The 24,811-nt window shown below is 38.7% G+C and overlaps 2 protein-coding genes across 2 annotated transcripts in view; one reads left to right on the top strand and one right to left on the bottom strand.

Moving 5' to 3' along the window:
• Positions 1-13,289, top strand: part of FBXL13 (F-box and leucine rich repeat protein 13) — an 89,363-nt gene extending 76,074 nt beyond the window's left edge. Inside the window, 4 exon segments of the mRNA XM_066990564.1 lie at positions 3,482-3,574; positions 3,576-3,664; positions 12,708-12,786; positions 13,233-13,289. Coding sequence (XP_066846665.1) covers positions 3,482-3,574; positions 3,576-3,636 — 154 coding nt within the window. The 3' untranslated portion in view covers positions 3,637-3,664; positions 12,708-12,786; positions 13,233-13,289.
• The window catches only part of FAM185A (family with sequence similarity 185 member A), a 53,670-nt gene continuing 32,518 nt past the window's right edge, over positions 3,660-24,811 (bottom strand). The window contains exons 5-8 of the mRNA XM_048068503.2: positions 24,308-24,349; positions 17,435-17,530; positions 15,215-15,349; positions 3,660-6,544 (exon numbers count right to left, since the gene is read on the bottom strand). Coding sequence (XP_047924460.2) covers positions 6,429-6,544; positions 15,215-15,349; positions 17,435-17,530; positions 24,308-24,349 — 389 coding nt within the window. The 3' untranslated portion in view covers positions 3,660-6,428. The remainder of the gene's footprint in view (positions 6,545-15,214; positions 15,350-17,434; positions 17,531-24,307; positions 24,350-24,811) is intronic.

Here is a 24,811-nt window from a genome sequence, read left to right as displayed (position 1 = left end):
TGGCCTATGGACTGACAATCCTGCTGCATATTTCTGTATATAGAGGCTAATGGTCTTTTAATTAATGACACAAAGAATCGTGGATAATCTAACTGTGGGACTGATACTGGTGCAATTTATTTTTCCTATTAGAGGAAGGGAAAGCCAACTCACCACGTTTTAAAATGTGGCTTCTGTAGGAAAAGATTGTGTCAGTTGTGATTCACTGAGGAGTAATCCTGCGAGAAGCAGCACATTGACATCTTTAGAGAAACTTCACTCTTCACTGTAACATTCTCATTCAACTTCAAAACACCAAGTACCATTTAAAGGTAGCTGAAGTGCTGAGAAAGGTGTGGGTCTCTATTAACCTTATGGAGTGCAAAACGAATGAGGAAATTTGGCATCAGAATGAGGAAATCTGGAAACTGCCATCAGAAGGCCTTGCTAACCAGAGCAGTGCTTCTAACCAAAAAGGCATCAGGTATGCTACAGTCTGGTTCTACCAAAAGCTGCTCTTTGAGAGCAGAAGCAAATGCTTCCTTCTTTTTGTCAGCACTAATATGAAGCCAGTTCCATTTCTTTTAACCTCATGAGTACTTCATTAACAAATGACTCATTAACAATTACTTTTACAATTTCTGCCTTTTAACTGGAAATGACATCGCTTCTTAACGGCTAAAATATATTAGACATTTGGAGAACACTCTCATTTTTGGTTTTGGTTTGCTTTGGTTTGGTTTTTGATGGTTGCTGTTGGTTGGAAAGGAGATTGCAAGAACTCTATTTTCTTGAAAGAGCAAATATTTTCCAGTATTCAGGTCTCAAGACACGAAGGATTTGGGAGTCCAACACCCGTGTAACCAGAAATGAAGACAGCGTACACATGAGTTGGTAAAGGACTAAGAAAACTTAAGTTTTCTTCTGAGACAGCAAATAGCACAGTACTGTCTTCTCACTCACTGTAAATTGATCTTCACATGTGACATGGGCAGAAACTTCACTGCTAGATGGAAGTTCCCGGGCTGCCATGTTTCAGTTTTCATGTGCACTTGAACTGGATATCCTAAAATAGTACAGCTACAGTAGTTGACATGAACCTCAGAATACTCCAAATTTTATGTCATCTGACCACTTCCTGTAACCTGAAGGATGCTTGCAGGATGCTTTTTGCTTTTACTGCTAGCTGCCTTGTCTCCACATGCTTCTGCAGCTTAGTTTCCCATGCATTTTTACTACAGTTTCTCCATGTTTAGAGTTTTCTTTTCCAAAACTCTTTATTCTTGATTTTTTTTTTAATTATTTTTTTGGTAACCTCACCTTATCACCTCAAAACCTCTGCTTTAATTATAAGGGACCCAGTCAAACATTTCTGAATTTTGGAACAGCTCAGAAGTCAGACCACGATGCAGAACTGTATTTCCTGGCTAACCCCTCTCAGTAAAGGGACTGAAACTTTGTGTAAGGATTGAATTACTTATTCCAATATTGCTCAAGCCATGGTTTTGGTCCAGTAATTTTGTCTGTCTTATACCATGAGATACTTGCTTCTAAAGATAATTGTAATTACTTACTGAAATGTTTTTATTCATCAGTGTGCTCATTTAAGATACCATATAAACAAATAAACAGGCTCTATCATGGTACAGCGTATCTTAAATAAACAATGTATTTTGCCATGTGTTGATGATTAACGAATGGCTGTTTCTGGCAAACTAATCAACTGTAGCTCCAGGCATGGGACAGCAAAAGTTTCCAAAAAACCAGTAACAGCTCTCCCTATACATGCTTCAGACAGGCACTATACATTAGTTTCCATGAAAAACAGGAATTTGGACTTGGATGAGATGATTTTTATTTTATAGCTTAGAGCTTATAGCTCATATAACTTGTGCACACATTCCTCAGCGGCGCAGGCCTCCCTAATATAAAAACAGATCCAGCCTTGTGTTCATGTGGCTAATACAGTGTGTCAGTGTTCTACCTAAAAAAATATAAAATCTCCTGCCGTGGCTGAAAAGGAGCCCTCCCCGCCTCACTAATTGTGTTCCTTTTCCAACCTTCCCCACTTGCCCTTTCCTGCTGTGGTGGCCCAAGCATGACAGCTGTGTATGTCTGGCTCTTTTGTAACCACCTTCTTGGTTTTCGCTTTGGAAAAGCAAAAAATAATAATATTACTAATATCGTAGTGACATTACTGTTGGATAACAGACCACTTCCGTTTGGATTTTTTTTTTCCTAGCGCTGTCTATACGCCGTATACTGTATGAGCTTAGGAGGGAGGAAGGCTACCATGCAGTGGCTGTGACACACCAGGCCAGGCTGAGTTGCCTGATGAGGATGGGAGATGCGGGGAGCCGGCTCTTCCCCAGCCAGCACATGCGTGTGCTCGGCCCGGGGGAGCTTCCTGGCCTGCAGACAGCGAGGCAAGAGCCAGAGGGGAGGGAGGCTGGGGGGCGGCTGCTCTGTGCAGCTGGGAGCAGGCCAAGAGCCAAGTTGCAGAAGCGATGGAAAGAAACAGGCTTTCAAAAGACTGCAAGCGATGGGTCGAGTTTCTTCAGCTCGGGGAAGCCAATGGAAGCTGCTGGGCTGATAGGGAGACACGGTGCCTGGAAAGGAGGGAGAGGGGAGGGTTGCTCATGAACTTATTTTTGAGGTCTGTCTCAGCAGGCCTGACTTTCCCCCGTTTCTGTGTTCGTTGTTTCTGTGTTCTAACAACACTGCAAGGGGGCAGTGGCCACAAAATGCTGGGGCAGATCAGAGGGGTCACAGAAGTAGGAAAGAGGTGACAGCTACTGGCTGAGTAGGACAGGGAGCCATGGCACAGGCTGTGCTTTTGGGCCCCGAAAGTGATCCTCTCCTGGATCAGCTACTGCAGGCTCCCCAGTCAAGCCAGAACAAACGCAGATGAGGGCCATCAAGGCTGTCAAAGGGCTGGAGCACAGGGTATGAAATGAGCACCCAGAAGAATTGGTTTGTTCAGTCACGAGGAGAAGGCACGGGGCGGGAGAGGCCTTATTGCTGCCTGCAACGCTGGGATCAGGGGATACAGAAGAGAGGAGAAGGTGAGACTCTTCTCAGAGGTGCACACTGCTGGGATAAGAGGTAACAGACACAAGCTGGCATACAGAGCGCTCTGATTCCACACAAGGAAACTATTTTTTAATCGGTAGGCTGGTCAAACGCTTGAACCAGATCCCAGAGAGGCTGTGCAATCTCCATCCCTGGAGACGTTCAGGGCTCAGCTGGCACAGCCATGCCCACCTGGTCTACTTGGAGCTGGATCGTGCAGCACCAGGGCTAAGTGATCTCCACAGCCCCTTCCAACCCAATTTATTCTGTGACTCTGATCTAATTACCATCTTTCCTAGTTTCCACGACACCTCTCATAATATTGAGAGCTTCAGTTAAGACAAAGAAGCTCTTAGTGTGCTTTGTAGGAACAGCCGCTGCAAAATTTTTTTCCTCTTGTCATATATATTGTTTTAAACTCTTGCTGCAGGCAAGCTGCCTTGAAATATACAGCCAGATCGGAGAAAGAAGAATATAACGATGCTGATCCTCCCACCTGGCTTGGGTATGGCAGGGGTGGTAACACCTTCACCAAAAAACACAAGTCAGAGCCTGACTAAACAAACTCTTCAAAATGAAAAATGAAGAAATCGTGCAACACCTACAGCTCAAGGTTGGTGTTGTAGTTGGGTTTTTATTTATTTTTTTCCCACAAGAGCATGAAAAGAACACAGTATTTTTCTTAAAATTAATCATCCTTTAATAAAAGACTGTTTATTGAATTAGTAAGCATGCATTGTGAACCCTTCTTGCAGCACGTATGCCTTCAAGCAAGACAGCTGCGTTGAAACGCATTACTAACTTTCAGATGTTGGTTCAAGCTGTCTTCATCTTTCAATATGGAGAAGTTTTTGTAGTCTCACGCAGAGTAAGCAATAAAAAAATCTGTATGTGCTTGGGGTTCTCGTTTGCCAGGAAGGTCTTCTCCAGAACATAAACACTCAGACTTCCCACAGAATTTCACACTCGTCAAGTGGTGTTCTTGAACAAGGAAGCACAGTGACTGCCTATTTGTTAATACACAACTGTACGTGCACATTTAAGCACAGTTTTAAGCACAGTTCTACTTTTCAACAGTCACTTGTGCACCCAGAGCACTAATTCTTACAAAGCCCTCTCAGGCTGCAAGTTCACCTCTCTAAGCCAGCTGATGGTTACATTTTCAGAGCTGAACTACAGGCTAGCTGGCAGCAGACAAAGCCAGGAGCTTCAAAGGAAAAGGAGCACAGATGAGAAAAGTATTACAGACTAATTTTTCTCCAGCTGTAAGAACATGGTTTCCCCTGAAACGGGCCATGAGCATACACGGGATATGCCCTTCAAATCATGATTACTGATAACCCACTAATCTTTCCTTGTCTAGTGTTACAAAGTTTCACCTCATTATAGCAAAAGAAAGTACTGCTCAAACGTCTTTGGCGGAAACTTCCAAACATTTAACTTTCTTCAGCTCATTCTTGACATTTTATGTTAAAGTTCTAGTGGTCTCAGCATTTATTAGCTTAGAAGGAATATAATCAGAGTAGCTTCACCGGTAGCATCACTTTTCTGATGGCTTACTTAAACTTGTAGGAAATAACTGGCTATCCTTACGTTTAATTACAGCACGTTTTAGAATATGAATGCATTAGCTTGCTGAATTTTGAACATGGAGGAAATAACATGCTTTCTTACTATGTTTTCCCCTAAATAGCTGATGCAGCAGTCCCAAAAAATAAGACCTTAATTGCTGAGGCTGACCATCTTTGTATTCTGGGTGAATAATGGAACCATTGAATGGACTCAGTTTTGTGAAATATCTACTACACTTATTTTCAAATACAGTATAAATTTAGGAGTGCTTCTTTCACTTTGTCTGCTGTTATGCTCAGGAAGTAATAGTTTCAAAAATTTTTCAGGAAACCTAAAACCATTATACATTTATTAAATGTATATCTTTTAACAGGAGTATAATAACTTTTAGTAATAACTGGTAATATTATATTGCTTTTAGTAATTATATTTTTACTGTTTTATATATTAGCATATTAAAATATATATATAATTTGCCACAGACAACAATGCCCACCCCATCCAAGCAAACAGTACACACAAAGGGAAACTGTGGAATTTTTTACCACCCTTAATTAAAGTAAAAATGCTGCCCTTCTGCAGAAAATTAGCAAGGGGCAACTTCCCCTTTTGGAATCCGATAGGAAAGGAGAAGTTCATTTTATGTTGATTATGATCTAAAGTACATACACACATATTTAAAACCTGAGCCGACACTCAAAATTCTTCTACTCTCCATCCACTCAGTTGGCAGGTATTCCTGCATTTCAGTTGTAAAACACAAACTTCAGTACTTCTTTTACAAGGGGCCCTACATAAACGGAAAGGCTTTTAAAAGCTCCGTTTATTTTACTGTGCGTTTGTATCACAGTAACACAAAGTCCTCCATAAAAACAATGGTCTCTTGTGCAGGGCACACAAACTTCCCTCGCCTTCCTCTGCCTTTCTGCCTCCAAGAGCTTAGAGTCCGGTCATGCAAGGCTGATAGTAAATGACTGGAAACATATCAAACAGATTAAATTAATTAGCCCAATAGCTTCCAATAATAGCTTTTATTTTAGGAGAACATTCATATGGAATCTTATCTGAAGTCCTGGTGGTGGAGTGTTCTTTCTTGAAATCAGCCAGACCTTTTGCACTTTTGAGAATTTATTTTTAAAGTTTTTCTATGTAGACAAATGGTAGACAGAGATAGACTTGCTAATTCTATCCACAAGTGGTTCAGGACAACATGGAATGGGTGTCATCATTTCATACAAGTAGTTTGACACATAAAGTGCCCATTGACAAGGCAGAAACTGCTTAGGAGTTAAACACAAAACAAGAAGGCCAAGTAAGAATTACAGCTCTGAAAGTGGTTTTATCCTATCCAAAATACACAATTTGGTTGAAGAAAATGCTCCACATTTTGCATAAACCAATATAAGTCCCACAGGAAAGATATATTTCTATAAAATATATAATATAGCTTGCAGAGCAGATTACCTTAGAAGTAAATTTTCATATTTTCAAATACCAGGTGTTGAAAGTGCTGTTTTTGTGTTGTTTTTTTTATAGCCCCCAACTTTTATTTGAAAGTTACCAGCTTTTAGACTGACTTGGATATACAAATTTTGAATATGTTAAATGGTGTAATTCCTAAAAGACAGTAAAAGTAAACAAAACCTGTTAACAACCAGCCACTGTCACAGGCAAATCTTAGTTTAAAAAGCCCTCATTTTAAATAGTGTTTGTCTCCTATAAGAATTCGTATCAACAATGTTTCTTAGTTTTAGAGAAATGTTCCTTTACAATTTCTTGACTTGATCGCTTTGGCTATTTTGCCTTTATGAAACCTTCAGCTTGACAGACTGGATCCAGCTTTGGCTTTTAAGACGTACTTCGCCACTTTCTGTGTCAGCCTTGATCCACTTGTCTGTTTCATTACTTTGATTCATGTGACCTGGAAAAGAGAGTTCTGTTTAGTTTCTTCTGGCACTCAGTAAATGTATCACTTTCATACCACCTTTTTTCAAGCTCCCTGGAAGTATTTTCAATACTTTTTTTGGTAGAATTTATGTATATTTAACCAGAGCTTCTGACACTTCCTTTTTGACATAGTTCTTTGCATACATCCCATTTCCCATATTTTGTTATTACAGTATTTTTTTTACTGTGGTTTTTTTTTTATTATACAATATCATAGACATATTTCCTAGCCCATAATAAAAACCACATCAAACAGGGGTCTGGTTATGTAATTTGAAGTTTTCATCACCGTTGTAAACATGGAAAAGAGACGCTGTAGGACCTGATGATCCAAATGACTAGATGTGTTACTATTACTGCTTTCTTATGCTAATGGCTTAAAAAAACCCACAACCCCGAGATGTCTGCCTTCTTACATGTTTCATATAAACTTAGCAAGCAAGGTCACGCTCGGAAAAACTCACTGTGTAACAGACAAAGGAGAAAGTTCAACTTACCCTCATTTTACAATTTAGAAATTGGGGCCAAGAGAGATTAAGTGACCTTCCAAATTATACAAAAGACTTGTGACCAAATTGGGAATTAAACAGATTTTTAAAGTCCCAAATCAGTGCCTTTATCAGAAGATCAACCTTCACTCTGGTTTATTTTTACAAAGTATCTTTTATTATTATTTCAGTGTTCATGTGCCTGAGCGAATTCTAAGTTTAGAACTAATTTGAGCCTGGAATAGCATGAGAGATGGCAGGAAGGCAGATTCTGAAACAACTTTGCAAACATGCTCTGCTCTGACCTGTAACACAGCCGAAGTAAAATTTTGGCCATGTCAAAACCAGTGGCGAAACTCCAACTGACATCACTGCATTGGTTTCCACAACTCAAGCCAACGTGCCAGAATTTTTCAATTGCGTTTCAGCTTTTTGGTACTGCTAACTGGGATTACTTTAAGGTTACGGGCCAAGCCCACTTCAGTGCACTAGCAGGCTGAGGCACTGTTTAGAAATACAGGATTTTCAGAGGAGTCCAACGCTGACTGAGTTTGCCCATTGAATGAAGTATTTCTGTATCCTTTGCTGACAGACTGCAACACGCCTTCAAGGATCACCACGCAGATGTCCTAGCACAATTTCTGCACTGCCGGCTACAGCAAAGTAGCAGGATTCTCAAGCACACCACACACTTACTACATCCATCCTACTCGAAAGGTAGGATCTGGAAGGCAGAATCCACAGTTCTATCCTCCATCTAACTATGGACTTCAAATAAATCTATGATGATCGTTAGCAAGTTGAACAAATGTGTTGTATTCTCATTCAACTGCCCAGAAAGCTTCTTTGAATGTGATTTGTACTAGAGTACTGTATCAGAGAACAGAGAACAGAAATGAACACAACTGTCTCTAGCCCTTAAAGTATTAGAACAGTCTGAATATTAAACAGGAAATAGTCTCCAGGTGTCAAAAATATGAACCAACGAAGTAATGCAAAGGAAGATTTCTGCTGATCCCTTAGCAGTCAAGCACTGAAAACACAGTTGTCTTTCTAAGGGGAGAAGACACAACAAATGCAGGACAACGATGTATTTTCAGAAAGTGTATATTGGAGTGCTTGGTCCTACTCGTTTCCCCCCTCTCATGTTTTTGTCACCATGTCTTGTACTTCTGCAGAAGGAACAAACACTGATGCACAGAATCAGCCCTGTTCATTTCATCCTGATACATTTTTGCTAAAAAGGTGAAGAAGAGTTTTGAAGAAACACAGAGACAAATTAACGAGTCATTTCAATGCTTAGTTGTTGTCTGAGCTCTGTTTCTCATTTTGTATTTGCTACGTGAACTTAGAAAAATGTTTTGTTCCTTATGCTTCTTTTGGAGATTTGCCTGTGAAGGGAATGCAAAAATATAAGACCGCCTGCAGCAAACTCAGTATCAAGTTCCATTCCCCAGGGATGCAGATCTTCAAAGTATTTTAAGGTTATTAATCCTATTGCCAGTAGCAGGTTCAAATCAAGCTTCAGATATTTAAATAGCTTTGTGTAGGAGGTGCTAATCAAGCAACAAGGCTTAGCTGGAGACCTTTTGATCGCAATTTGGTCTTAGCTATACTCACTGCCCATACTGTGGGAACATAAGTGGATTTTGAGGATGAGTTTGCATTTTTAAATCATGAAAGCCAAACAACTGTTGGATTGAGAATACAAAACAAAAGGACTTCATTTCAAAACCCACCAGTCAAGACACCAGCATGAACTCAGGAAAAGGCAGATGCACCAGCATGCTACATGGCCAACTTCATAGCATAAGACTTGGGAAAAAGGAAGTTTTTTAAATGCTGTTCACTGGTATTGTCAGCACTGTGGTGCATCTCAACAATGCTGTGAACAGCCTGAATTAAATGTAAGCTGAAACCAATAAAAATCTGTAGGATAGTATCTCATCTAATGTATTTTTTAAAATTTGGACTAACTTCTTATTTGACTTGAAGGAATGTAATCGTTTCCAGATAGAGCCTTTTTTGTTTGTTTGTTTTTTGAGATATAACTTAAGGATCAAAGCTTCACAAAGGGACAGTGTTTAGAGGGAGAGTATAAAACTGTAAAACAAAGCTCTTCTCACTCAATGCTACTGGCAAAGATTCAATAAAAATTGCTTCTAGGAAAGAAGCAAAGTTTTGAAGAAGCGCCTTGAGAACAGAGAAAACAATGAGAAAACAGCAAGTAGTGTTACTCCTTGGATCAGAGCTGTAACTGAATGCAGCAGAGACAAGTCAGCTGCAGAGGGGGGAAAGGGAGTGGTAGGCTTTCGCAGCTGTTAAGTTTCAGAACCTTAAGTTGCAGCCGAGGGCTGATACAAGCTCTTTCAGTTATTTCCCTTTTAAAGGCAAGTTGTTTGCTTCACGATATTCACTGCCCCTGCAACTGTGTTTGTGTTTAACCCTGGAATTCCATGCAGCTAAAAATGTAGAAATTACCCTAAATGCTCCAGAATTTCTGATACCAAAAGCAATAAATACATCCGCAAAGCCTTGTACACGGTATAAAACGCTCATGCAGTCAGCTCTCTTCTTGCACATTGGCTGAGCTGAACCTCAAAGCAACCTCAAAGGTGAGCCCCGAACATTTCACAGGCAGCTCTCACAGTACCACGGGACAAGGAGCCGTTCTGTGAGCCGTGAGAAGTTACTGCTGAAGGAGGCTGAGGTACAAACAATCTGTCTAAATCCCATACAGTCCAGAGAGGGATCCAGACCTAGCCTCCTGCAGACACAAAGCCCTCGTTATTTCAGTGCATGCCTGAGTGGATGCTTGTTGCGAGGAGAAGGTGCCGCTCACCACCAGCTACCTGGAGAACCAGACAGGGTAAAAAGACTGAACTGAGTTATTGGAGAAACCCAACAAGTCAGAGATAGCATGGTGGTGCCAATGCCCATCTTTCCAAAGGGATCCGATAACTGGACAGACTCACTCTCTCCAGAGGCACATGAAGAAGGTGGCCATCTAATGAGTTCCTAGTGATTAAAACAATAATTGGATGATGGATCAATCCATACAGTAGAGGCAACATGTATCTGGTAACTTTCACAGGAAAAAAAAAAAAGTTAGAGAAGACAACAGGAGATTCCTCTCCATCCCCAGGACAGACATCTTAGGAAAGGTGTAAGTTAACGTGAAAGAGAGAGCCCTGTTGTGAGTGTGCCTGGTCACCAGATAGCTCACAGAAACACTGTTTGGATATGGCTCAGTGAAGTGTTAGTGCTGTAGATTGGTGGGATTAGTAAGAAAAGCTAAGAAACCTGTGAACTGCTGCAGCTGTTGTCACGCTGGCTAAAATAAGGGAACAAATATGCTTCTTGACTTGGAATAAGAAAGACTTTCACAAAGAATATGTTTGTTCCTTGTCAGAGGGCAGAAAGATATGAAGAGGGTGGTTTTCCAACCTCTTGGAAGTTTGTAGTAACCTGTGAAGACAAACATCCACAGTCACTGAGCAGCACCTGTGACACGGTGGGACTTTTACCAAGGAAACCCACACAACGACTGAAAACCAGATGGAGCAAGAGACCGCCAAAGTTAAAAGCTCACTCGGCTCCAAGTAGATGGATGGCATCAGGTCAAAGGTGGCTGCTGGATATGAACCTGGCACTGGAACTGGGACCAAGGGTAGAAAAAGATCTGGAATCAGATGAGTCACTGGCACCACTCAAGAGACAGAAGATTTACACCATGTAAATCTGGATTATATTCCAGTTAGATTTGGAAATTGATACCATCAGCTACAAGGATCCAAAGGAATGACTGCAAGACTTTTTCCAGTGAACTTAACAGCTGTCAACACACAAGCTGGCAAAGTTTGCATGCCCACTAACTGCAATCATTTACTCCCCAGATTTATCCACCCACATGCCTCACAGCCTTCCTTGCAGTTCCTTTAAAGTAGGTGGAAGCAGATGGCCACATCGGCTTAGGACAAGAGGAGGCAGGGCTAAAGGCAATTTCCAGAGGATCCAATTAACTTGACATGCTTGACTGGGCTGTTTTTCAAAATCTGCAGTACTGCAAGTACTGTGTCCTCTCCTGACAGTTACTTACCTTACAATTACTACCAAAAAGCTTATCTTACTATTTAGCTAAGCCTTCTTTTCTGTAAGGTCAAATTGCAAGTTCTAGCTGCATCACGTGGGTGCAGAGAACAATGCATTTTTTTTCATCTCTGCAGCAATTTCTTACATAGTGAAAAAGTTCACTTTCCCTCAGTCTCATTTTCTTTAGAAGAAAACAAGACTAGTTTTTATTCTCATGTTTTTAGGTCTCTGAGTATTTGTTCTCCTTCAAAGTCTCTACAGTTGTCCACATCATTTTTGAAGTGGACTCAAAATTGGACACATTCCAGCAGTGTTACTAATGCTATGTAAAGCTAGGGGATTGAGTTTTACTGAACAGTTCTGTTAATACACTATTTTTTATTTTAATTTTTTGCAGCTGTGTAACATTATTTCTTCCCATTTACCAATGTTTCTACTGAAACACTCCTTACCTTGGGAATGCATAGGTTCCTACCTTTAAACTTTGAACTTACATATCACTTACTTTTAATTTTAATCTTTCCTTTTAACATGCTCATGACCCTTAAGAGTCTCCTAAGCTTACACCTTCTAGTGGCCTTCCAGTACCTAAAGGGAGCCTACAGGAAAAAGCTGGGGCAGGACTCTTTGTCAAGGGGTGTGGTGATACGACAAAGACAAATGGCTTTAAATTATAAGAGGGTAGGTTTAGATTAGGTATCAGGAAGAAATTCTTTACCCTGAGGATGGTGAGGCCCTAGCACAGGCTGCCCAGAGAAGCTGTGGCTGCCCCATCCCTGGAGGTGTTCAAGGCCAGGCTGAATGGGGGCAACCTGGTCTGGTGGGAGGTGTCCCTGCCCATGGCAGGGGGGTTGGAACTGGGTGGTCTTTAGGGTCCCTTTCCAACCATTCTGTGATTCTAAGCTCCTTTTCTGCTTAAATCACGGAATCACTTATCAGCCTGCTACCATTCCTAATTCCAAATGTAGTTCCAGATATAGTTAATGGTCTCTGCTGGCTTCTTAAATGAGCTGATTTAAGAATACAGGCAGACCTGGAGAAATAGGGAAGGCAGAGTCATTTAGCAGCAAGACTTAAGGGCTTGAGAAGCCTGCAGAACATTCTCATAAGAACCCTCTCTTCCTACCCTCTTCGCCAAGGAACGTAAAAAAATGTCTTGACATGATTACCACCAGAAGTTACTGGTATTAATCAAATACTCTCAAACTAGATGGCCAAAGAAATGGTTTTACAGATAGAAGTTGGAGCAGTGCTTAGCATGAACATCTGTTTTTATAACTGTCATACCACACTACAAGAGTGCCTACTGATGTCAAGGAAACAGAGGCCTTATATCTGCAAATTATCCTTGCCAAAGAGTGAACTCCCTGGCACTGTTCTCTACTTCCATCCCTTCCTTGACAAGCACGCCAATTTTGCAGGCAAGTCCTTTGCTCTTTGTTCTACAGAAGAAAACACCTTTTCACAGTCTGATCACCCTGCCTCTGAAGCTCTCACTCCAGGCTCTCATCTTCTTGCTTTGACTACACCCAGGTCTTTTCCTTGGCTATCCTGCAGAACCCTGGATGTCACTGCGTGGGGGACTGTAGCGTGCTGACCTCTTCACTCAGTGTGGAAGTGGGAGCCTTGAAGCAAGGTGAGAACATGGGTGATAGCTGCAGTAAGAGCAGGAGGGAAGGCCTTCCTGGAGCAGGTGATAGTGAGGTGCACATTCACTCAACTCACACAACTCTCACTGGAGAGCCTCCTCTCTAACCTCTCACACGATACTCCCAGAGGCAAGTAAAGCTTCCTGAAAGCAGCCAGTTCCAGTGTTATCCACATGAGAACTGGCCAGTCTCTGAAAAACCATCTATTTTTAAACAAACCTTTGACCTCAGAAGCATAAAAATCTGAGCTGCCATGCCTCTTGTAATAAGTTTTTTTTTTCCCACTCAGCAAAACCCCTCCTCTCTCCCCATTTTACGTTTACTTAGTTGCAGCTAAAGAAAGATAGCTATAGACTCTGTATTTAAAACTTAAACAGTAAACAATGATTTTATGATATAGAAATGGTATTAAATGTTATTTTAATTATTTCAGCATCTACTTGTAGAAGAAAATTCTCATATATCAACTTTAAGAAGAGATTGTTGAGAACGAAGGGACAAGTGCTTGGCTGCAGAAAGAATAAGTGTCCCTTATGGGTTAAGGTAAAGAGAAGGAGAAGCAGGAAGCTTCTCCCTTGCCATGTCAAAGAAACATTACTGACTTACTTGGCAAAGAAAGCCAAAGAGCTATTTTCAGAAGAGTAAGAGAAGGAACAAAGCACGTGCCAAAACCAAATAATTTGTCTCCCTTCAGGTTTGTTGCTTCTTATAGAGCAGAGGAGCAAAGAGCAGGAGAATCTGATCATTGCTTATATTATGAGAGAAATCACTCAACAAAGCTAAATGCCTGCTGTAAGGTGAAGACAAGCCACTTCAGCCCAGCACTAGTTTAGCTGAATTGCATCCTGCAGAAAATTCCTCCCAGGGTCTATTTTCCATTTACCTGTATTCTGATAATTTTACATCTACATTTAATAGTTTTTTTGCACAATGCTGTAACCTCTTAAAAACAGCTATGATCAATGGCCAAATGCTGGTGCCTTTGCATAACCGTTGCTGATCTTGGCTTTGAGATCCGTATATTTGAGGGTTAGCTAATTTGGAGCCGCTTTTGGCCTAAACTGCCAGGATCATTTATATACAGTATGGTAGGCTGAAAAACTGCTTCCACTTCAGCGATGACTGTGCTACATAAACACTGACTGGATCATGAACCCAGAGAAGCCATTCATCTGTGTATATTTGAAACACTAATCTTATCTTTAGCATTGCCAGAGCAGCAAGATGACCGGCCAGTGGTCCTCATTCACTGGGAGTTGTGTTGCTTTAGTGCCGAGGCTGTTCGTTACCTAGAGCCTGACTGGAATCTGGGGCCCTTCTGCAGGTTACCAGCCTGAGGAGTTTTAACCATTGTTTTCAAAAATTTGTATTTAATTACTGCTAATAAACTTGGATGCTATTTACTGTTCAAGGCTGGAAGAGATATGCCTATACATTTCAAGAGTATTGCACACATGCAGGTTACACATTAAGATTATGTACATACACTTCTAACATTTCCTAACTTTGAGGATTTAAGAATTACCATTTTAAATTGGGGAAGAAAAGAAGTTTTGCACATATTCTCATAGCTTTAAAACAAAGAAAAACTCAAAGCCTCACCCAATCTGTTATCATTATCAGGTCATACCGACGTAACACTTCCACAAACAAAACTGGAGCCTTCAGACACATTACATTAACAGTGCCTCTTGAGCAAACTGAGTAACTGCTAACACTAACAGCCTTAAATTCTGGATGGACAGGTCTGGAGAAAGGAGAGAAATACACACCCTGACAATGAACTGTAGGGCTGTTTTCTGTAGCAGGAAACAGCAAGACTTGGGGTTTGCATGTTCAATTTTAAATGCATTAGAATAATGTTTCCAGGAACGACAAGCACCTTTCCATCTACTCTATTCCTCCATATTCCAACAACTTCTGCTCTTCTCCTAGCTGTCTCCCACCCATCACTTCTCAGACTAACCCACTCTGTTTAACACTTATACCGTACATTTATAAATTTGCCACATGCACCTTTTAATTCACCCTCCCACCCAACGGAGATGCACGATGAACAATTTTCATTGTATTTTAATAGACATTCCCTGGCGATTTATTACATGTGATTGCTTAAGCCAACAAAGCAATGGGTCAAATTCAGCCTTCCCACAAATTCACTGGAATAATGCTGAGGGTGAATTTGGCTCTAAGATTTTTGTTAGAGAAGCAGTTGTTTGTATTTGCAAATCATTTACCAAACAAAACAAAAGCGCCATGTAGTAACATGGAGAGTTCAATGGCACAAGCAGATGTGTGAAGCTGAAACAGATGAAACAGGAAGAGGCCAAGAGCAATAAACTCAAACGAAAGTGTAGATGTCTTTGACTAAGGCCAGACAGACATTTAATGGTAGCCAAGATTAGTAAGCCTTACCACTTAAAGTAACGTGATCATCTTTGGAGGCACTTCGTGTATCTTTTAACTGGATCTCTGAGCTCACATCCACTTTTCTTCCAGACAACTCTAAATAGGCTTTGAGAGAGGCGGGTACCTTGACTGTAATAGAACCTGATATAAATTTAAACGAAAGCTAGTTAGATCAACATTGCGATCAAATCACAAAACAGGCAATTATTTAGATAACTTAAGGCAAATCATATTTTTTTTAAGAGCCTTCAGACACAGTAACTTTTTTTTTCTGTCAAAGGATAAACACAGATACAGTATTCTGGTTATGACAAATGAAGGTATGTCACATTTATAAAATGGGATCACAGTATTTCTTCAGACACTATGAAAATTAACATACACTCCTAGCAACATCTCTCACTAGAGGACCTTATTATGGGGATTGCCAAGAGAAGCAAATAAAACAGATTTCAACAAATATTATGACTCTAGTTTCATTTTCTAGTTGCATATTTACATCCCTGAGCATGGACATGGGATTTGACGATTAATCCAGCATGTAGTACAATACAAGCACATTATAAAAGAATTGCTCCTCTGGAATGATGGGATGCCACTTACAGTCTGTTAACACTAGCAAAAAAAAAATGGAAATTCTGATGTCTGCTTCCCTGAAATCCATGCTTCTATGCATCAGATTGAAGGCAAGTTCTGGGCCCCCAACCTACCACTGTTAGTCATATTTGGAATTAGTCACAATGTTTGAAGGTTGCATCCTGCACATTGAAACAAAAACCAAGCAGTATTTAAAATATAAGCTCTGTAGACACACTTCTTAGCTTCTACCCAATTTCAGTAATCAATGTAGAAAAACACAAACATTTCTTTAAATATATCTCCAACACTGAAACAGAACATGATTATAAAACTGATGTAATAACTATATGGCAATCAGAAAGCAACCCTATCTATGCAATTTAAATTCGGGCGAATCAGTTGCCTGGGATACTCCTGAAGAAGAAATAACTGCCAGTAGAATTTAGGCCTAAATTTTGCTGGATTCACAGAAGCCTTAGGATAAGAAAGGGGAAAGGTCTTTTCTTTAGGTCCTCCTTGGAGAGTAGCTCAGTGATGTGACTCATAAAATCCAACACATGCAGCTAATTTATCACAGATAGGACATTTTCTACTCAGCAGCTGTCAGCAGTTACTCCAAAGTTACGGGGTAAACGAAAACAGAATTTTATCAACTTTGCCTATACTAAACTGTGCTGCCAGAAGAGATGTCAGGCAATGTTTTGAAAGTAACATGAATTAGCTTTTATTAAATACATTCTTCTTTGCTACTAATTTAAAGAGACATAACTTAACGATTCAAAACGTAACTAAGAAATAATACAAAAATAAACTTATTTGTACCCATGGAACCACCTTAGTTTGGACAGAAGAATGGCACATATGATTCCAAGGCATTTTCTTCATGATTTCCCTTCTGATTAACTGCTAAGTTTTAATAGGGCATAAGATTATCTCATAGACAACCAGAGGAAGCTACCAAATACCATATTCCTTTAAAACACCATGATGTTAACACAAGAATGCTGGAGGGTTTTTTGTTTGCTTGTTTATTTTCTCCAAAAGTAGGATTAACAAGATGTCTTCAGGGCTTTGTTATTTACGATATCATAACTTCTGAATGGCAAAACTATGAATCCAACTTTAGGAGTGACCTTTTAACTAGAAAGCAAAGTTCCAGTGAGTAATCATGAGGAAAAAAAAAGGATAAATGGTTAAGGCACTCTCATCTCTATTTTTCTGCCTGTTTCAATAATTGGATATTTCACTAGGAAAAGGCAGGAAAAAGCAGTGTAAATGCATGATGTTTGCCATTATGTACAAATATATAAAAGATAGATATATATAAATAATATACATATTAGTGTCGTGGAGTAAACTTTTTCAAGACAAAGACTGTAATCCAAGTCAACTCTGCAGAATTCTGCTGGGTAGACTGAGAAAATAATGAGAAAGTATTAAAAATACAAAAATTCTGTAATCCATTTTAAGTATCATTGTCCCTTACAGAGTTTATTCTATTATAAGTATCTAATAATGAGGTAAAAAAGAAAGTAGATAATGAAAAAATCCCAAAATAATCTTTTCTAGACAGATGAACAAAAAACCCTAATCTTTCTTTTATATCATTAGTTGCTAAAAAAAATATATTTGTTGCAGTTTGCTAACCTTTCTGGGATTTCAGATCCACTTCTCTTAGTTGACTGACATAAACATCTATTGCCCCTTGATGTGTAGAAGCTTTTAGACTTCCATCTGATGAATCTAAAAAAAAAAGAAAAAGAAAATGAAAGGATTTGTGTATCATTCATTGGTTTAAAAACATGTTATTGATCATTCTGTTTAAATAAATATTTGCTAGAATCTTTATTTGTTGTTTGAATTGACTTCATCAATTCTTGTATGTTGCAGCAGTATCTTCTACTCATTTACCGAATGTCAGACTTTGCTCAGAAAAACAGGTTTCTTAGCAAAAGTTTTCCTCCCAGTCTGGAATTATGGCATGCACTGGTCCCAAAGCCAAACCCCTGCAGGACTTGTAGGATCTACTAGGGCTCAACAACGCTCCTTCTGCCCACATATAACGATGCCTACTTCTTTCCACAAGGACAAATTCACATTTGTATGAAGATTGAGCATAAAATCTGAACATTTAAGACCTATTTTAATTTCCAAAAGAGTTCATTTGTTTGGACTTTGCACAGGGGGAACTTTACCCATGGAAGTTACCACAGACAAACAACAGGCAGTTGTGCGTTTAATGTGTGGTTACACGGAAGAACTCTGAATTTTAAACAAACGTCTGAAATAACCACTGTAATTTAATGCACATAGGGAATCAACATTCATTCTTTGCCCTGGAATAAACAGACGTACACTTTCTTCTATAGCTTATTAGCTGTAATTTATGACAACAAAACTTTCTGAACAACCTTTTTTAGAAATAGAAGCCCTTAAAAAAGCATTATTTGTATTGTATACTTGAGAAGTATTCTTTAATAATTTGCAACCTATTCCAGTTGTAAGCACACAGATTTCCACGGTATTACAATGAGGTCCTGGACAGTTAACTTTTTAACTATTGAACAGATCTATAGCTGATAAAAACGGCAAAGAAGTTGTGAAGCAACTGTAGAGAAGGGTGAAGAAAAATTACATACGTACATGAGCAAAAGGGAGTGAGTGAAGCACCTTATCAGAAAGGCTACTAGGAACAAAAATATTAGCCAAAAATCTTGAAATACTGAATGAGAATGTTCTTAGTTTCTGGGGGTGCATAGAACAAGAAGCACAGCTGAGTTTTCAGAACTCGCTAAAACAACAAAAATCAAACCAGACTGAAACTTGTTATTTTAAAAGTGAAAATATTAATGGGAGAATAAGCTTGGTTAATCATAACAAGGATGTGTAGCGTTAATTAAGGCTTTCTGTACATAAACAAACTCATCTGGAGCTTTTCTGATCCCAGGCACAGATGGGGAAGATCAGTGCATTACAGCAGTCGAAACATGGAAAGGGATTATCGTCCCTCAGCTAAAACCAAATTTTTTTGGTAGGTTAATGTAATAAAAAAGAAAAAGTAGCCAATCCACATTTGGTCAGCTGATAAACTGACACCATCTTTGGCCAACAAGAAGAAACAACAAGAACAACTAGAATTGGATGTGAACGCTTTTCCCTTCTCAGAGGATTTTATGTTAAAGAAGTTCTGGTCCAAATCTGAAGGAACAAATTAACTCTTCGTCAATTTAAATTAATGAACTGGAAAAAGCTTTGCTTGGGTAAGTCACAATGAAACATTTTCCTGATATCTTTTTAAAAGGATGTTCCTAATATTCAAACAGGTAATCATACTGGAACAGGTAAAGTTTATACAAATCAACCTTTTTATTAAAAATGTTGGTCCCAGCAGATAGACAATATCCCATAAAAGCTGTTTTTCCAAATATCCCCAATCAAATGTACTAACAGCCAATCACTGAATATCCACATAACTTTGTCAGAGATTTGTTGGCAACTGACACAGGAAATATCCAGCCTCTAATTCTTCTGTTTTAAACAAAAAATACTATTAGTTCTTTTTTTCTGCACTATGAAGAAAAAAAGACTTCTGTGATACGACAGTGATCCTCTCCACGGAGAACAACTGTTAGCAGTCTGTACACCACCATCAGTTGATGGTACTTTACAGAGACTAATGGTTATTCAGTGAATCCTTCATAACTCCCAGTCTCCAAATGTGAAAGTGGCTCCTGTAAAATTCTTCACAGTGGAAAGATTCCTTTTGTGAATCTAGTAGCCACACTACAAGATTTTTTTTTGCTGATTTTTTCCATTTTCAATTCTTTAAGAAAAGAATAGAACCCTAAATTTGTGAGAGACTGGATTCTGTTTGAAGAATGCATAAAAAGCTAAAGGATGCAGGAAGATGGCAATAGGCATAGGTTCACTGAGGAACAGATTTACCTGGAAAATAAAAAACAACACAAAACAACAACAATAAAAATCCTTGAGACAAAGTAGAATGCCCTTGGAGAACACTGTTTTGGGAGGATGACTTGACAGATTTTGACTTCTATAGTACAACAGTGAACAGAAAAGTTTTTTATTTTAATGGAAGAAAAAACTACAGCCAAGTTTCAAACCTTGGCAGCATTAACCAAAGACTAAAGATGACATTAAACTGCATGTTCAGCTTTGATCTACAGAAACAACAGGAAATACGTTTTATAGAAACAACTGAATGTGACTTATGGAATAATTTGATGAATATGAAATTAGATACAAATAATACCAAGAGACTTAAAGTTTCCCATCACTTCTGCAAAGTCTATTAAAGATGCTGTTTAAGTTTTGCATCTTTGTAACTTAAACAAATGAGAAGTGGGGAGGAATACAGGACAGAAAAGTGGATTAAAAACAGTGCAGACAAGGTTCTATAACTAAAAAAGGCAAATTCAAATAAATAACTATTTCAACAGGAAAAATTATATTAAAAAACAGAATCCGGTAGGACAAAATACATAACTTTAATAACGATAGAGACAACATATAATTTACAGTTATGACAGAACAAAAGTAAGGCAATATATTTTTATATTTAAATACATGCCCGTGATTAACTGAGATTAATGTGAGTAACAGAGAGCCGAAACAAGAAAGAGTGCATAATTCAAATTCAGTTTCCCATGGACTGACAACTCAAGGGGAAATACAAGGATGAATCGTTCTACTGGAAACAGAACAGATGACCATCTGTTCAAGAGTTGCACTCTTGAGCAACTTCAGTTATTTAAGTATTTACTACTACCAAAAAAAAAACCCCAACCAACCCAACAGCAACAAAACAAACCAGTGAAGCAAGATGTCCTTAACAAAGTTGTTAAGCATTAAGAACAATACCTTGCCTGAGATAAAGACTGATATGTGAAATAAGATGCTGATATTACTCTAAGGAGAACATGAAAAATGCCCAGAACTGTTTTCATTGAGTAACCTTTTATAAAGGTATTTTACAGAAAGTCTGAAGATTAGCTACATTAAGAAAAATGACAATCTTCAACAAATGGCATCCCTGCCCATTGTATGGGGGTTGGAACTGGGTGATCTTTAAGGTCCCTTCCAACCCAAGCCATTCTTTGATTCTGTGAATATGTCTAAACGTTGTTTTTCACAATCAATGCCCTCTCAAAATTTTGGCCTTCTGTCTCAGTACTAGAGAACTGCCTTACGATAACACTTACAAATCACAACGGATGGTCTTAGACACCTCAGTTCATTTTCTCAAAAACCTAGATAGTAGCTACTTGATATTTGAATATAGTCCTCAGATAAGAGTTAAAACTTAGCTCTGAATTGCTAGGTTTCAATTCATTTCAGACAGCAAGTCTGTCGTAGTAAGTCACAGACGCTTTTTGGTCCTCCAGCATGGGTTGTGAAGGAAGAAGTTAGCAGAATACCACAAACTGACACTGGCATCTATATGGGGAAGAAAAAAGATAACTGGACTTTCTCTGGATGTCTGTGTGCTTTCCAGAGTACGCCCCTGCTGCCCATAAATCAGTGTTATTCTTACCAAAATCTAGAAGTTGTTTCCCTTGGGCTAAAGGTAAGTAATAAAGATTTTATTTTTATTTTTATTTTTTGAGCTGGTAGGGTAAAATTTGGCTTGGCAGCAGAGTAGAGAATAATCAGACGATGACAACAACGTTGAGGAATAAACAAGTTTTGGCTGGACTGAACACGAGCCAGCCATGTGCCCTGGCAAAAGAGGAAGCCAACAGAATTCCTGACAGCATTAACTGGAGCATGGCCAGTACATCAACAGAGGAGATTATTCCCCTTGACTCAGTACCTGGTAGACCACATCTAGAACACAGCGTCCAGTTCCAGAGCTCCTAACAGAAGACAGACATTGGTAAGCTGGAGTCAACCCAGTGGAGAAGCACCAAGATGGTCAGGGCATGGAGCACCTTCCCTGCCAAGAGGAGGTGAGGGCTTGCTCAGCGTGGAGAGCAGACCACTTCGACATCCGACAGCAGCCCCCTAGTGAGCTGTCACCTCACCTAGCCAGGAGGTGATCAAGATGAAAATCTCTCTCCTTAGACTGGAGAAAAGTAAGAGCACAAAAGATGTAAGTTGAAACAAGAGAGTTTCAGACTGGATATATCCAAAATCTTTTTCATACTGAAGGCAGTTAAGCCCTGGAACAGTTTGCCTGGAGAGGCTGTACAGTCTGCATCCTTGGAAGTCTTCAAGACTACAGGACAAAGCCCTGAGCAAGTTCATAGCTGATACTGCTTTGAGCAGGAGGTTGGAGACTACAAACTGAGCAGGGGTGTTGGGCAAGATGAGCTCCAAAGGTACGTTCCATTCTGTGACCCTGACATCCTGTGGTGTCTTCCAACCTGAGTTTTCCTATGAACTTACCAAGTAGAAACTTAAAGTTCAAATCAGCTCTAAGAACAAAGTACTCCACTGTTTTTTATAAGATTATTCAGATTTCTAATGACTTTCCTAAGTAATAATGTAAGCTAGAAGTAAAAATAGGTCTGGTTGTTTCAAATTAAGAACCCATCCAAAACCCACAAAACGTGTTAGAAGTAGAAAGCTTTTAGTACGAGGTTGGAAAACAATTTGTCTGCAGCTAACAAAGTTCATGGTATAGACAAAAAGTGTTATCCCTACTTTAATATTTGAACAATGTCAGTGTGAAACCCTATCATATGTTAGATGCTTAAAATTAAGCTGAGGTTTGGATAGGATCTTCAAAAAAAGATTTTTTTTTAAAACAGAAACAAGTCATCCCAAAATAAATACATAAATAAGATAAAACTATTCTACAAATAGCAAAAAATACCCAGAAAATTAAAGAGTGAAAGACAACAGCATTAGTTTCCTGTTTTAATATAGAATTATCCAAGAATTTCCCTCAAATACTGTGAAAAAAAAAAATCCAGCATTCTCAACTATGTTTTGAATGGTAAATAAACCTCTCAGAAAAATACATACTCAAAATCTAGAGATCATAGAATGGTGATGATTGCATTTTTCAATTAATCGATAAAATTCTGCCTGCAGTAAAACAAGTAACTATATGCCTATGAAAATCCAGCTGAGGAAGACAGAAGAGCCAAGCTGTTCTTAGAGCTATCAGCAAATCCCCATCAGCTCTCCGGCAATCCAACAAGTTACCTTGTGGCATAAATTCCTCATATGTGAAAACTTTTCACTTAAAACTTGACATTTTCAAGTTTTCAGAGCTGAACCACTGGATCTTAAAAGTCACTTGCCTTTGGAAAAATCCATACAAAATTAAAGCGGGGAGGGGCTAATGCTCTTTAGGAAGAGAGTAACTGTAACTAACATTTTCAGAATTGAAATCCAAAAAGTAAAGTCGGTTCAATGCTACTTAATGTTCATGCTTCTTAACGTTTAAGCTGAACCTGGTTAATTAATGGAAAATAATCATCATCTGTTGGTGGAAAAAACTACCTCCTGTGTTAAGAAATGTTCAAACACTCTTCATAGTCTATGAGTTTATTTAACTGAAGGAAAAACAGACTAGCAAGCTTGATTTAATTCTGTGGTTTAATGACTAACTCATAAAAATGTGCATTGCATTCATTTTCCAAGAATATTAATATAGATTGCTTAGAAACATAAGAAGAGTTGTGACAGGACATCTTGTCCCTGCAAGATGCCTAGTTAGTGACTGTAGTCACTGTTGTTAACAGAAGTCTTAGACTGAGGCCTATAACCAAATTTACTTACAGAAGGGGAAATCCTTCAAGGTAGATTCACTGAGCATTGTCTACAGCTCTATTACTTTAATTTAATGCCACAGAAATAACCAGAAATTGAGTTTCTCACTTTCTTGACCAATTTCCAGTACATCAACACAGAAGGTGCCCTAATATTTTCATAGTAGAATGTATAATGTAACTGATAACTCAGTTATCCCACTGTATAAAAACTCAATTGCTGAGAGAAGATTTAAAAGCTACTTTTATTTCTGAATGGAAAACTCAATAGTCAATACAATGGTTTGGACATACTAAGTTCTCACAAGCTTTTTTCCTACCTCACAATATGTAAAACATCAATGAATAACACTACGTGATATGAAAGTTAAACATATTTAATAATTGATAAACATAAGATAGAGAACTGGGTTAAAAGCAAAGTAATTGCATTTGATGTACTCTTAGCATTTTCTCATGTCCTTTTGTCCCAACTTAATCTAAAAGAAAATAGTTAGACTCAGTCTAATGCTAAAGCCCAGGGGGTATGGTGGAAAGCTAGAATTGGTGTTGCATAACTACAGAAGGCTGTCAGAGCCAAGTTTGGAAAATATCTTTCAAATACAAAGCAATGAATAATACTCCTGAAAAACTGAGGACAAACATCTGATGATTATTAGAAAAATAGGTTTTTACTTTCCCTTTGAATATTTCAATTTAAAATGGAGAAGTGAATAGTGACAGAAGAGAGAGAAAGAAGCTTTTTCTTAGAAAGAAAGCAAAATAAAGCAAAACCTACCTACTGTGATACTCCCTGTTTTGGTCTGAAGGCTGGTGTTACCTATTAAGAAAAAAAGGACATTTTAACATTCAAAGTGGATGATTTGTGACTGGTTTCTCAAATTTTAGACTAAAATAAAGTGATCCTATACAAGGCTGCTATAGTTACAGTAGTATATCTGCATTGCATGTAAAAGCAAAACAGTATAAATGAATTATATTGCTTCATTATTATTGCTTTACAAACAAAAATCTCAACACACATTGGAAACAAAGAAGCAATTCCAGGCAAGAAAAATATTCTGAATAACGCATTAAGGCACTGACTGGGTGTGATGGAGAGAAAAGCAGAGACCCAAATTGAGCACTTTTCTTATTTAATTTTTGGCCTTTTTTTAAAAAAAAACTTGATCAGATGCCTGCAACAGCACTATGGATTATTATAGTATTTTAATAAAAGATATTTTATTACTCATCCTATTTTCCTTTTTTGTATACCTAAATATATATGTGTATACCCCTC

The sequence above is a fragment of the Anser cygnoides genome, chromosome 1 (genome assembly GCF_040182565.1).
Source record: "Anser cygnoides isolate HZ-2024a breed goose chromosome 1, Taihu_goose_T2T_genome, whole genome shotgun sequence".
NCBI lineage: Eukaryota > Metazoa > Chordata > Aves > Anseriformes > Anatidae > Anser > Anser cygnoides.
The sequence above is the reverse complement of the archived record's forward strand: the minus strand, read 5'-3'. Positions and strand labels throughout refer to the sequence as shown.